Raw genomic sequence first — 14,951 nt, forward strand, 5'->3', positions numbered from 1 at the left:
CCATCATGCAACGGAAACTGTAGATTGAGTATATACATATCGAACAAATGAAACAGCGAGTTGATTTACCTGGTAGATTGTTAGTGTAACCGCCATCGAGGAGAAGATGTCCGTCTACAGGATCGCACAGCGGTGGCATATACCCAGATAGGGACATCGACGAACGCACGTAGCGCCATAATGAGCCTACGAAATAGCTAGGCTAAACCAAGAATATTTAAAATTTCTAAAAGATTGTTCAGTTATATGGTTGATTTGGCAACTGTGAATAATTACGTGTATGTTAGAAAAATTTTTATATAAATTACTAACATTTTAAAAATAAATAAAATTATTTCAATTTTCAATATAGCTCCTGTGAAACTCAAAAAACAGATACTAGATGTGGCTTCATGCCCAGTTTTTTTGTAAAATTCTTTATAATTTCGATTTTACTTTAAATTTTTGTAAAAAAGCTGCTACACAAACAATTTAAACGCTTATGAGGGTAGTTAATATCGTGTTTTTATGATATTTTATTTATTCAATTGCATACTTAGACATTGAATCAAGTATGCTTAAAAAACTAACTAAACAGTGTAACAATCAAAGGTTAAAGGAACTTTTGGAAATAATTTAAGTCAGATGGACATAAATTCACTCCTAGTACCTGTAGTTTCTGTTTGATAATTTCTGGACACTCTACACTCTTTCAAGAAAAAAAACATAAAAAATAGTTAGAAAGTTGAAGCAAATCGTACTATATATAGTACATTATATTTATATCTTTTCTACTATATATCTTTATATCTTTTCACCCTGTGAAAAATAACTATACCGTATTCGCTAGTAAAATTATCGGGGAACCGTAAAGAATATTTTAATCCTTAATTTATATGTAGAAATAGCGAATACAAAACAAATATACAGGATGGACCAACTTAATGACAAACTTCTGTATATGTGGTTATTTTAAGAAAAGTAATAGATATATGTAATATTCATATTATGAAATTATTTTGAACCCTACATAGTGTTTTTTAAAGATTTTGTTACCTTATACAGAGTTAACACTCTGTAACCTTTTGCCTAAAAGGGTTTTAAAATATGATGCTGTATCTCAGTATTCGATTAAATTTTAATTATTTTCTCTTTTGTATACAGGTTGGACAAAAAGGGGAATCTTTCCTTTTCTTTCTTCTTTCAGAAGAAACACCCTGTATTTTATAACATTTTATATTTATTTGTAAACCACATACCTAATTAATATCATTCTATTACATTTTCACTACATTCTCTAGTAATAGTAATAGATTTAAAAAAAAATATTTATGATTGACTAACATTTTTCTTTCTTTCTTATTCCCTCTAGTAGTCGGAGAAGTTTAATAAACCTCATTTTTTCTGAAGCCCCATAAAAAGCAAGCAGCTTTTGTTAAATGAAAAGTAGGTTAGGATATTATGCCGGATTCGGGGTTATCATTTGAAAAATTATATATTTGGTTTTTAACGACAATTTGTATAGTTCAAGATAATTTCAAAATATGAACGTTAGCGACGTCCTACATTTTTTTATATAACCCATATACTGGAGTTTGTCGTAAGATTGGTACACCCTGTAAAAACGTGGATAAATTTATAAAACTCCAATTATACTTTTCAATTGACACATACCATATCGACCAATCTTTTAGAAATCTGTCATCCTGATTGTTAATCTAAATATTTTTAAGAAGTATTATACTTTATTTAAAATTGAACAATATATTCGTTATATTGATATATGAACAAAAAAACTTTGCGGACATGACGTCACAATTAAGTACATGCTGATTTAACTGATGCAGTACAATCTTTTGCAAATGCGCGATTAAAGCATATTAATTTTTATTAGAATAACTGCCGAGATAGAAAGTATCAAAATTAATACAATCGCCAATACAGACTTTTAAACAGAATTCACAATTAATATATTACATGCAAAAGAAGACCATGCACTAGTTATATGTCGAAAGAAGAGTTTGTATGAATAAATTTTCAACTTAAAATATTTTGAATACGAAACGATACCGGTTCATATCGCAATTTTTACAGTTTTAAAATAAGAGGCACTGAAAATCTATTTACTAATCAAACGAAGCATAAAGGTCTTTGGTATGCACGTGTTATTCCGATAAATAAATATTTTTACAGAAGCATTGCGCATACTGGATTCAATATAATATAATAATTCTTTTGGTTGGTTGAAAATATGAATGGAGGTGAATGTTTCTGATATATAAAAAAAGCTGCTTTCGTTTCCATGAAATTGATATCGGAAATTTACCATTATGAAAAAGTAAGAAGCGACAGCCATGTAATACCATCATCATCTCCTACCCCGAAATGTTGATAAGTTTGATACGAATGTAATTGAGTAGTATCAGCAACTATAAGCAGTTTGCTTCATATATATTCAACCAAAACAAAAGTGCTACTTAATAGTAAGCCTTTTTTGGAAAGAAGCGAAAGAAGTTCTACGTACGTGGCTAAAAAAAATTTCGAAAAATAAATTTAGTTTGAAATATAATACCAAACTAGCAATGATTGCAAATCTACTAATGAAATTGATGTATTCGATAAAGTATAGAACTTCCATAAAAGCCGTTTCAAATGAGTTGTATCTATTCTGAGATTAATGACATAGTATCAGCTATTGTGGAAATTGTTTTACTCATAATAATACTATCCATAAATCCATACAGCTCGAATTGAAAATATCAAAAACTGCCTAACAAGCTGGTAGTAATTATCATGAAATAAATATAAATATGAATAACTTGAAATTGATGCAGGCATTGAGATTGTTAAATGTAAGAACAGTTTGAATAGGTACAAAGAGCTTATCCCTTACAGTCACTTTATTTGTTAAGTAATGAATATAAAAGTTTGTTCATCCGATTTATAATATATTCTTTTTATGAAGAATTCTCCAATATTTTTGTCTTTACCAGCAGTTAATTCCTACCTAATACAACTACAAAAAGTATAGGAAACAACAGGGATATCAATTTAAAATCACTAACCACCATAATTCCAATCCATTTCACACTAACAATGTGTAGTAGAAGGTACTATAGAATTAGAAATGTATTACAGTAAGACTCCGCGTAACGCCGTTTCGGTTTAGCGATCTTTTATTTTAACACGGGGATTCCCCGAAATTGTGCGTGGCGGTAGGTTTCCAAATAACATATCCGAAATAGTGTATGTAGTTTTTATGATGAGTGATAATAGAAAACAAAAAAAAAGCAACCAGAAAAAACATTAGAAACTAAAACGCAAGTAATTAGAAAATTAGATTCTGGTGAACGTCAATCTCAAATGAGTGCTGCCGTGAATTAGGCATCTTTAACAATAATGACAATTTTTAAGAATAAAGAAAAAATACGGCAATACGTCATGCTTTGCAACTAGAATTATCGGTTCTAGAAATAACATTATAGAGGGAATTGAAAAACGACTGTCTATATGGATTGACGACAAAATTGAACACAATATGCAATCAATTCAATCTATCATAATGGAAAAACCTAGAAGAACTTTTAATTACAATTCAGGCTAAGGCAAATGATATAAGCGAAATTGGGGGCGAAGGCGTTGAAACAGTAGTCCCAGAAGAAGGGATGAAACTAAAACTATGCTGTAGTCAACTAATAAGAAATAAAAACTAATTTTAACATTTATATACGTAAATTTTTTTTTAATAAATAGATATACCTATACACCCTATGAAAGAAAATATCTAGAAACTAAAATGGATCTTTTCATTAATGATAACATAGATCAACTTGTCATAATGTCATCTTAACACTAAAGTAAGTTATAAAAATGTACATTTTCCAGTATTCAGTATTTTTGAATTGATTATGAATGTACAAACCAGATTAAATGATAAAAAAAACATAATAAAAGTACAAGAACAACTGAGAATATTTGAAATAATGTAGAGATAACAGAGAGAAATAGAAAGTGGTAACAACTTACAAAAAAAATCAGTATCTTGTTCAAATAATAACTGGAATTGAATGATAAAAAGCTACCATTAAAACTGAGAAAGTAAATAAACGGAATAAATAAGAGGATCTTATAAGACATATTTTATAATAATCTCACATTAAAGCAGTAAATTTAAAAATTTTAGTGACTCAGGTTATATTTTTGTGTTTAATATAGATACAACTCATCTTCAAAGATTATGTTCCTTCATTCATAAAAATATCTATCTACAACTACATACATACCCATAAACCTTTACAGATGTCCCGCGGAAAATGTAAATTTCAAAAATAACTGTAAGAATCTGAAAAATATGCTTAAATTTTTTATGGAAACTTTCGCCCCAAAATATTACTCTTTTTTATTGAATTGTTACCGGTGCTAACACAAAGGTTAACCAATCACAATCGACACACTCAAAAAAAATGCAACATAAATTCAAAAGCAAAACAAAATTGTGTACGATTGTTAAAGCGAATTAGATTTATGAAGCAATATTTAGACGCCATGCCAACAACTTCTGCATACACAATTCTAATAAAATCTTATTGTTAGAATTCGATAAGATTTTAATTTGGGAATTTGTTTTATTTGAATTTTAACAATAAGATCCAAGTAACTAAACAAAATATTTCAGTTTTACCAATATATAGATGTAATCGATCATATTAAAATCAATGTAATAAATATGGAGTTCAACATGTTGATATATGAGATTTTAATAATTAATCGACTAGTATCTTTTTTTATAGAAGTGTGTCAAAATTTTTAAAAAGCAGTTGTTTCTAAAATGATTTTTTTTTTAATTAGACTATATAAGTACTAGACAAATTAAAGTGATTCATTTAGTGAATCACACCAAATAACCTTTATTACCTCGTTTTAATATAAATTACATGAATAAACTGAATTCAAAAATATTTATTTTAAATGTAGGATCATTTTAGAAACAATAGAAATAATATATCTTGAGAAAAATATTGTTTTAGTGTTTAATAAAGTAAATAAGATTATTTTGGAGATATTACCCTAATAAATGTGTGTTAAGCCCTCTCTTATTTTTTTGAAAATAGGAGTTTATCAATGGCTTTTATTGCTTTGCAAAATACATGAATTGGATAAAATGCGAAAAATTGTTTATTTTTCAATATTTTTCAAGTAACTCAATAAAAACTTTTTTAGCCAAAACTAAAATTGAGTGTGTGTGCTCCAGCTATAGCTTTGACTGTCGAGGCTTCACACAAATACAGGAGGTACAAATATTCATTGTATAACAATAATCGATTTCTCAAGCATTAAGGAGATTCCAAAAGGTGGAAAGAAATCCAAGACCACATCAGGGTTGTGGGTGAATAACCGTTACAAATCAGTACTGTGTTCTTTGACTTAAGATGTTAAAACCCAAGTTAGTTACATCTATTTCCCTTCGCCAATATGATAATATGAGGAGCCAGCTCATAAAATATGATTGGTGGTACATAGTAGCCGATTGTTATGTTCTCAGATGAACCCAGATTTTGCCTAGATGAAAATGATTGATGTAACTCAGTATACATAAGAAAAAACATAAGGTTTGTTTAATACTCTACAAATTCGTTCTTGTTTAGAGTTTTGCTTGCACATTTGGGGCTTGGCTCCCAAACATACCCTGAGAATGTTCGACTCAATATAGAAGAGAGCAATTCGACTTATAGGCGATAATGAGTTGACCAGATAGCTTACAGCATAGAAAAAAGGTCGCCTATCTGACTGTTTTCTGACCGATACTTCCAGGGCAGATGCTCTTCCGAGCTGTCCAACATAACACAACCTAGAGCAGTATTTGCAAGACCTGCTCGACAGGCAGACATGGCTCTTGAGCCCGAGTTCTCCTCCAGACGTCCAGAAAGTCAATTTATTAGGATTCCTTTTTTGGGAGAAGTGCAAGCCTGCAGAATCATCTACTAAGGCACGTATTTTCCGAGCACTACAACCTACAGAAGTGTAAGATCCTTGTCCACAGGCACCTCCAAATGGCAGACACCACTTGAACTACTCTCTTCATGTTTGAAAATGTTAAAGCGCATATGTAAAGTAAACTTGAAGATCAAAACCAAGCAGTTGTATGGCCAGATACGACACTGACTCAATTTATTTTTTTCAAGATATTGTTTGTATTTCATTTGTACATATTTTGTTAAATCCCTGTATTTCGTATGATATTAAAAAATATTAATTTCATGAAGTTTTAATTCTACATACAACTACATATAGTAATTTTTTATTCAAATTTATTGCATTTTTTTAGATTAAAAAAATCAAAAGTATTCTTTCATTTTGAAGAGGAGTGTTTTTGAAACCAAAAGTTAATAATATGATAATTTTCTCATGAAAAATACTGCTGTTTCTCTAATTGTAGTTTCACTTAAAACAAATTAGCCAATTACTGCCATTACAGATGTATTGGTGAAAATGTATTTAAACTCAGTAGTATAGGATTGTACTCGTTATTCAGAAAATCTAATTGTAGTTAGTTCTTGCATTGTTTACAAAGAAAAAAATCTTTTATTATTACTATTACAAATTTTTTTCTCAAGATACATTAATGCAAATAGCTTAGGAAATGTGCAGTAGGTATAAACTCTTACTTACCATGTGAATGTATTCTCATACAAGAGGCAGTAATATCAGTAGTGACAGTAAAATAGGGCAACCATAAGTCTTCTATGTAAGTATCATTAAAAGTACTATGTATTGTTTGATTAAAATCTCGTCCACTAAACATAGAGGTCATAGGATATGTCAAATCTAGCAATTGACGCCACCATTGTGTCATTTTCTACAAAAATCATAAATTTTTCAGTAACCGTGAAGGAATCATTCAACAACAACCGAAATGAAAATCAGCTGCAAAAGTATCTTCCTAAGATGCATCAGACACAAAAATTTACTGAGCAGTGCTATATCATTGTAAATAACTTACCATTGACCATTCTCTTGCTTTTTGGGTCATAGTTGTTATATTTCTTTCTTGACACCAAAGAGCGCCCATAAAGGCACCTATACTAACACCTCCCACCATATCAATAGGAATCCCAGCTTCCTATAATAGCAATTTTTCGTCAAATATCAAGAATTACTAATTAAAGAAAATTAAAAAACATATTCAATGTCTGTGATTAAGTTTATCAAGTTAACATAAAATTTGTAATTGAAGTTTCACGTTTTTAGGTAATTTCTGAAGACAAAATTGAACTGAAAGATATTTGAATGTACAGAAGGAATTCAATGTTATGATTAATCAATAGTGACATTTTTTAAATCATTATCTTCTGTTGGAAATTATTTTGAATTTATTATTGGCATATGCCAAAGTTTTTGCAATGACTCTGAAAGGTGTCTGCAATAATGGGAATTTTAACCCGCTATAAATCACTATTTGATTAAGCATTTAAATCTTTTCCCTAAGCAAAAACTGCAGTACTTAAACGCTTGAGTAATAAAGACTGTTCATGATAAGTTGGTTTTTGTATTTAGTTTTTCTGTGTGTTTTAATATTTACAATAACAACTTTGATTCCGTTTACCTGTATTGCTTTTATCATTCCCACATGTGCAGACCCGCGAGCTCCGCCTCCTCCCAATACAAGTCCTACCGATTTTCCAGTTAACCATCTAGCCAATCGAGAAAAATCTGAATGTACATTTGGAGATGTAGTACATACTTTTGAATATAATTCATTCTACAAATAAAACATATTTATGTGCCTCCAAAATATAATCTGTCTCCAGAAATGTGAGCTATTTCATACAGAAAATAAGAATTTTATTAAAAATACTAATTAAACTCACTATTCTATTAACTGATTTCCTAGCGAAAACTCTATTTGGACATAAAATATGATGATGTGATGAAACCCAAGTCCTCATATTCAACCACGCAATTGTATTCTGTGGTTTTCCATTTTCTTTATGCAATAATACTAATTCTTTTTGTGTTCTTATGGCTAAACGTTCAATTTCTTTTTCTACTTTACCTGTAAAAAATACGCGATAATAAACAAAATCTCTCAAGATACAAACTATTAATTTACTAAATTTGCACGTCGTAGACAAGTAAGTAATAATTAATTGTCGACAGTCGCCATCCTTAAGATTATTATTATATATTGTTGAAAATTAACTTATATTTCTAATGACTTTAGGGGACAAGTTTGGTACATCATAATTGAATATGTCGAAAGATGTTTCGAAAATAATTTCAATGTACAGTCCAACTGATACTATTAGTTTCCTATATCATGCATATTTTTATTATTATATTATACATATCGTAACACATTGTAACAATCTTTTTGAGAAATCAAGAATTACCCTGAAATCAACTTTGGCATTTCTCTAAAGTTCATCTCTCTATCCTGTCAACATTCTATGCCTCTTATCGACTGTTGCATTTATTGCAAATCCGCGACCCTGGAATATTTTTATAATTCCTATAAAATAATTCCAAAATATTTATAAACACTCAAGAACCCTATAGGATATTCAATAACTAAGTAATCATATAAAGGTCTAGTGACAGGAGGAAAAATAATCTAACCAATGGAACAAGTTATCTAGCCACTTTACAATATTTTGGATAAAATAAATGACTAATTTATTTACTAATTTATACACCAGAACATATAACAGGTTTTGTTGACATTAGATACAGTGTAGTCAATATTATCAGCTAATAACTTACCTAAAGATGGATGATTATCACCAAGACCTACAATAAGGATACAATCTGCTTGTCTTATGCACCTTTGGGTCCAGGCGCTGACAGTTAAATCACACTGGTAGAGGGAAATTCGATGTTGATCTTCTTGTTGGGCTAACCAAGAAGACAACCTGTATTCATTATTTGGATCCATTATAGAATTTCCCAGAGTTTTTCGTACTACATCCGATGTCAGTCTCAAAGTTGATCCTAGAAGCAGCTAAATTAATACAAGACATCCACAATTAACTTCAAATAATTAAAATAATCTGAATGAATTTAGGTTTATGCTACTATTCGGTAAATATTCGACATAATAAGAGTGAAAAGAAGTTTTCGAAAAATATACAAATTGGCTTAAAATACCTAGAGCTACTCAAATGAAAAGCATTATAAAACACAGCAGCCAATTACATTGGTTACTGAACAGAAATTTACAATGTCACTGAAAATTGTGATGAATATAGAAATCAGTGAACCAACTTCATATACATACAGTCGTGGACCTATTAAAGATTATGGAAGAGCCCAAACGATTTTAAATCGATGCCAACGCATTGCCTATGGTTAATTGCGATAATTCGTCTTTAAGTGTTAGTGTCTTATGATCTACTCATTTTATTTTGGGATAGTGATAATTATAACGAGGTTTTGAGTTATTTTGAGAAATATTTCGTTTTTTAAGTTTGAGGTATAAAAATGGTTCAAACTTGTTGTACATTGAATTGTACGGCTAGTAGGAAGAAAGATGCAGAATTAAAGTTTTTCAAGTAAGAATTTTAACATCAGTATTAATTCTTTTTCTCCACATAAAAATTAGTATTTTGTAATCATTCGAATCAAAAATGATTGTGTACCTTTATTTAAGAATACCAAAAGGCTCCGACCTTAGAAATTGATGGATAGTGGTTATAAGACAATTTTAAGAGACTATACAGTGATTTGTGGAAAACACTTCATCAAAGAAGACTTTGAAGTTAATGTATATGGGAATAGAATTTTAAAAGCAGGATCAGGTCCTTCTGTTTTTGATTTTTCCAAACATTTACAAAAAAAGTACAAGAAAGGAGGCCCTTAGCTATTTTAACAATTTGCCTAAAGTAAACTAATTTCTGTTAATTATTAATCATATTTTTAGATACCTTACCTTATATGAAATATAAAAATAATTATAAATGAGTTTTTCATTTAATATCTATTATTTTATTTTAATATCACATTAATAAAATGAAAGTAATTTAAATATCTCTAACGACTAATATTTAGTATTAATTAGTCTGCAATTTCAAATTTCCAAATAAGTGTCATTTAAAATCAAATATTTGAACAGTTTCGTGGCTTTTTGCTCTCTTTAGCTCTATCTTGAACATATTTTTCTAATGTTGGGATCTCGAAACTACAGTGTGATAGGTCCATGCATATAGTATAGAATTTTGAGATTGTGAAAGCAAATTTAATATCAAGTTCAATCACATACTAGGTATTAAGCTAGACACGAGAAAAATATACTTACCAATTCCACTTAAACAGTGATTGAGTTCGTGAGTGAACGCAGTCAATGGTACATCGTCTGAGGCAGCAACAATAGCCACAGTTGAGAAGTTCACGGACGATGGGCGAGCATCTACAGCTGGTGAATTGGAATCAGTTACCTTTAAAGTGGGATTTTTCCAAGTACCTATAACATGTTTCAATATAATTATATAAGCACTTTTGAATTAAAATGTAGAGCATTTTTTGGTATAAATATATTCAACTCTTATAAAATTATAAAGAACGTTTAATAATAATAATTCTATCAACTATGACAATATAGAATTAAAATTTCAAGATTTTAATATCAAATTAACAATTAATGTATCCTCGATAATCATTTGTGATTTCTGTATACCATAGATGTATTTAATAAATTCTATAGAACGAGTTTGAGAAGAAAGAACGGAAGAAGGAACTGCACTGTAGACTGTGCAGCATAGTCCTAACTTTGCAGCAAAAATTTGCAAACAGTATAATAGATTTAGTTAATATAATATTCTTAATTATTGCTTGCTGAAAGTACGTTTTCCTGCCAAACGGTCAATTCAAGTTATCAAAACTTGAAAATCTATTTTTATGTACTATACACATTTAAAGCTGGATCATCAGTTATTAATTGTTTGATATAGTGTCAATATCTCTTTATGGGCATTTGTGACTATTTTATTTATTCAAACCTTATGAACGAAAATAAATTGCATATCAACATAATATATAACAAAAATAAAACAAACTTTTATGTCAAATGATACCTACCTAAGATCCTATGTCCTAATAATTTAATCAGTCTTGTGACAACAATTGGATATCTCAATTTGATGGCATTAAATAAACCTTCAGGTAACTTAGCTAATTCTGAATCTCTAACTGCTATAACTGTTGTACTTCTCTTTGTTTGGGTAACCATCTCCACCTACAAATTATTAAACTTATTTTTTTGTGATCTAAATTTTATTTTGTCCATCATTTCTATTTTGTTCCCTTCAGCTTCACTTTATATGCTCTGAGGTGAAAACTGGACTTCAAAATAAAACATGGCTATAAGTTAAGATACACTAATTTATATCAACCAAAAGGAAGCAAGAGAATACGACCACAATAATTTAGAATTCTTTTAAATTTACTTACCACTCCTATCAAATCTCCTTTACCATATTCACCTACCAATTCTTTTTTTCCATTTTTATGAGTAATCACAGATCGTAATCGACCAGATAAAACTATATACGTAGAATCACTTTCATCATCTTGTCTGTAGATGGCTCTACCTGATTCCATAAATATCCAATCCAAAGCAAAATCAACCTGTCTTACGAAAGGCGATAATCTACGAACCACTGAATGAGCTATATGTAGGACAATTTTCGGTTGTTCTTTTATCAACCTGTAAAATCATATATTAATATCAAATTACAGAATTAACAAATGTATGAACAATGAAATGAATAGCATATCAATATTGATTCAATGTCTTCACAATACATCTAGGTAAGTGGCATTACAGGCATGTAATCATGATAATGAGTAAATATCAATGAAGGTATTGAAAATGGAAAAAAATACTTTGAAGCAGGATGGATTGAAGTTGTAAGACAGCCTTATTGAGTTAAGCCTACTTGGTGATGCTGAGGCACTTCATCATTCAAGATGTCTTCTTCTTCTTATGTTGTCCTTTTGCCTTAATTCCTATAAAGTTTTTCCTTTTTGTCCTCAGTTTTTTCATCTCCTTCCTGGATTGTTTTTATTAATTTGTATTTATTCTTGTAATATTTTTACACCAATTCTTTTTTATTATCGGTTCTTGTTCCATTATTTTTCTATGCTTTATCTTGCGGACTAGTTTTTCAAGCACTATTTTTTAGGTGTTTCATTACCATTACATTTATTTTGGTCACACAAGTTTATAGTGGACGAGTTATAGTTGGCACTGCTGTGTTTATTTTGAATGAATTTTAATGAAACCGAATAGATCAATAGTTTTTAAATAAACTGCCTTATGATAAGCAAATGCAAATAAATAATATTTTGATTATTAATGTTATTTTAATCCACTAATTCTTTTGATTGGATTTACTAATCCGAATGTATGGATATGATCAAAAACAATTTTATTTATTCGTAGCTAAAAAATAATTAACTAATGAATTTAATTTCTAATTATTAAATAAGGGATATTAGAAATTGCTTGACAATAAATGTGATGATACTATATCTTTTACTGTTTTAATACCTAAATACTGAATTTTTCCTAATAAATATTGTTAACATTAGCGTTATAATAATTTATTTAGATGGAAACTAAGATTAGCATAAAATCAATGGAAAACTCACAAGTAGAAAGTAGTCTTGGAAATCAAAGCAATTCTTGTGAAATGTTTAGCTCTTATTGTAAAAAAACTTGGTTCTCCAGTAAGTACAGCTAATCCACCAACAATTTCACCAGGATGAGCCGTGAACATGTGTACTTCTTCATCCCCTTCAGTAATTCTTTGAGACACTACTAACGCCCCTGATATCACATAAACTAGTGCCGCATCCTAAAAATAGTTATTTGAACAAATTACTAAAGGTATTACTGAGTTGGAAATAATAACACGTGTCAACACAAAATATGACTTTTATTCCAATGTATAAAATTTCGATAGTTTTGATCGTAATTACACAAAAAAAATTATACAACATAGAATAGTTTGCTTTTGTATTTAGAAGACCGAATAAACGATATTTTTCAAAATTTGTGGTTTTAATGTTCAATAGAATTTTTATTAAGCTTTACTATCAAAATAGCTTACAAAAAAGTGAAAATACTTTAAAAGTGTACACTTTTACTTTTTCTTTTATGTTCATAAGCACTTTCTCTCAATAATCTCCAGATATAATCTCTCATCATTTTTTCATTGTATTGACATTTATAATGCTGTTCGAAGTTCATAATGTCCTGATGAAAACGTTCGTCTTGCTTATCTGAAAACACTCCCATATTATTTATCTAAATGTGTATGTAGCATATGAACTTTCAATGACACTCTGCATCCCATTTTTTTAGCATATCTTCAACTAACTTTTTTTAAAGTTTTCAGTTTTGTTGTTTCCTAAAAATCCAGAAACTGATGTTTTAAAACTGGCTTTTTGAGTACGATTCAGTAACTTTGGAAATTCTTCATCTGCGAATTTGACGACCAGCTTCAACCTTTGCTTCTTTAACTTGAGGAAAAACTTTTTCAAGTATCCAAAAGCTTCTGAGATTTGATCAAGTTTTTTAAAAAATGGTTTCATTAACTCTAGCTTAATGTGCACTCACATTTTTTCCGCTTCAACAACAAAATCATACTTTACGTTTTGTTTTCCAATACAAAATTCTGTCCTTACAGGCCATGACCGTTGAATATAGTGCTTAGTATCCACTCTGCTATCCCATAAGCACAGGTTACACAGATACTTTGTATATCTGCTCTGTAGTTTCATCAAAATTCTGACCATTTTGAAATCTCCAATTAGCTGCCAGTTATACTCGTGATACTTTACTGATGTACTAAATAAGCAATTGGAAGAGATGAGAATTTATTTCCGTTGTACAATAAAACAGCTTATAATCATTTTATAGAGCTGTCAATGAATAAATATGTCTACAAAAACAAAGCTCATCTTCTTTTGTAAAAAATGTTGAGAACGTTTCATGCCTAGTTCGCTGATCTGTGATAAATCATAAGCAAGTAAATTCCACTGTTTTAAAGGGGAGCCTAAAAGCTCTGCTTTATTTTTAGACAAATTCATATTTCTAATCAAGTCGTTAAAATTTTCTGTAGTTATAAGATTGTGATTTGATGGTTCTGGTATAGATAAAAATTCCTTATCAGAATTACTTCTGTTAAACTAAGAGATAAGCTACTTTTTCCTCTACGTCTTTTACTCAGATTTACAATGCAAAAGTAGCAGTCATGGATGTGGTTATTCGGTTCTCACCAGATTCTTGGTATTGCAAATTTCATAGACTTTTTCTCACCTCGATATCAACCTGAAATAAAGAAATAAAAATTAATATGTCTATAAGATTTGATTTGATGATAAATGAAAAATTACTCACCTTCCAAGCATCTGTTACAATAACTACAAGCAACATGTGGAGCCCATGGCTTGTCTTGATTCTGAACAGGAACGTCAAAATATGCTTCGTAGGCTTCACAGAGAACTTGAGATGTCTTTAGTTCATATGTCTCGAACTTTAATAAATTGACCACATATAAAACAAAATACATCAGCATCATATTTACACCTTCTCGATGACATTTTAACACTTTCTAGACATGTACAAAACATCTGATCGTTATTTATCACTCAACTGCCAACTGGAGGCGCGGCGTGAATGTAAAAACCCTACTCTGATCTCGCAGTATTTTTAAATGTATTATAACTAAATGAAATTTTAAAAAAATTGAAAACTAGTGTTATTTCTATCACAAAAGCAAACTTTATATCAAAAAAGGTATTGTCTTTTCGTTTTTGTGTATAATTTACCGAAAAATTATAATATAAACTTTAGGACAAAGAACGAAATTTTTTTTGAGTCGTGAACCAATTCTACTACAAAGATTCTACATAAAGAAAATATGGAGTTCTGCTAAATTATAAATGCAACAAAAATTAATGTGTCATCTATA

At 29.6% G+C, this 14,951-nt stretch overlaps 1 protein-coding gene across 2 annotated transcripts in view; it reads right to left on the reverse strand.

Moving 5' to 3' along the window:
* The window catches only part of LOC130897734 (neuropathy target esterase sws), a 34,087-nt gene that overhangs the window by 12,023 nt on the left and 7,113 nt on the right, over positions 1-14,951 (reverse strand). Inside the window, exons 9-18 of one of the 2 annotated variants that reach the window (XM_057806605.1) lie at positions 12,625-12,830; positions 11,422-11,677; positions 11,050-11,206; positions 10,271-10,435; positions 8,740-8,967; positions 7,848-8,032; positions 7,583-7,738; positions 6,980-7,099; positions 6,649-6,835; positions 70-186 (exon numbers count right to left, since the gene is read on the reverse strand). In XM_057806605.1, coding sequence (XP_057662588.1) covers positions 70-186; positions 6,649-6,835; positions 6,980-7,099; positions 7,583-7,738; positions 7,848-8,032; positions 8,740-8,967; positions 10,271-10,435; positions 11,050-11,206; positions 11,422-11,677; positions 12,625-12,830 — 1,777 coding nt within the window. The remainder of the gene's footprint in view (positions 1-69; positions 187-6,648; positions 6,836-6,979; positions 7,100-7,582; positions 7,739-7,847; positions 8,033-8,739; positions 8,968-10,270; positions 10,436-11,049; positions 11,207-11,421; positions 11,678-12,624; positions 12,831-14,951) is intronic. The other variant, XM_057806604.1, reaches the window with a different exon arrangement.

Source organism: Diorhabda carinulata, chromosome 9, assembly GCF_026250575.1.
Source record: "Diorhabda carinulata isolate Delta chromosome 9, icDioCari1.1, whole genome shotgun sequence".
NCBI lineage: Eukaryota > Metazoa > Arthropoda > Insecta > Coleoptera > Chrysomelidae > Diorhabda > Diorhabda carinulata.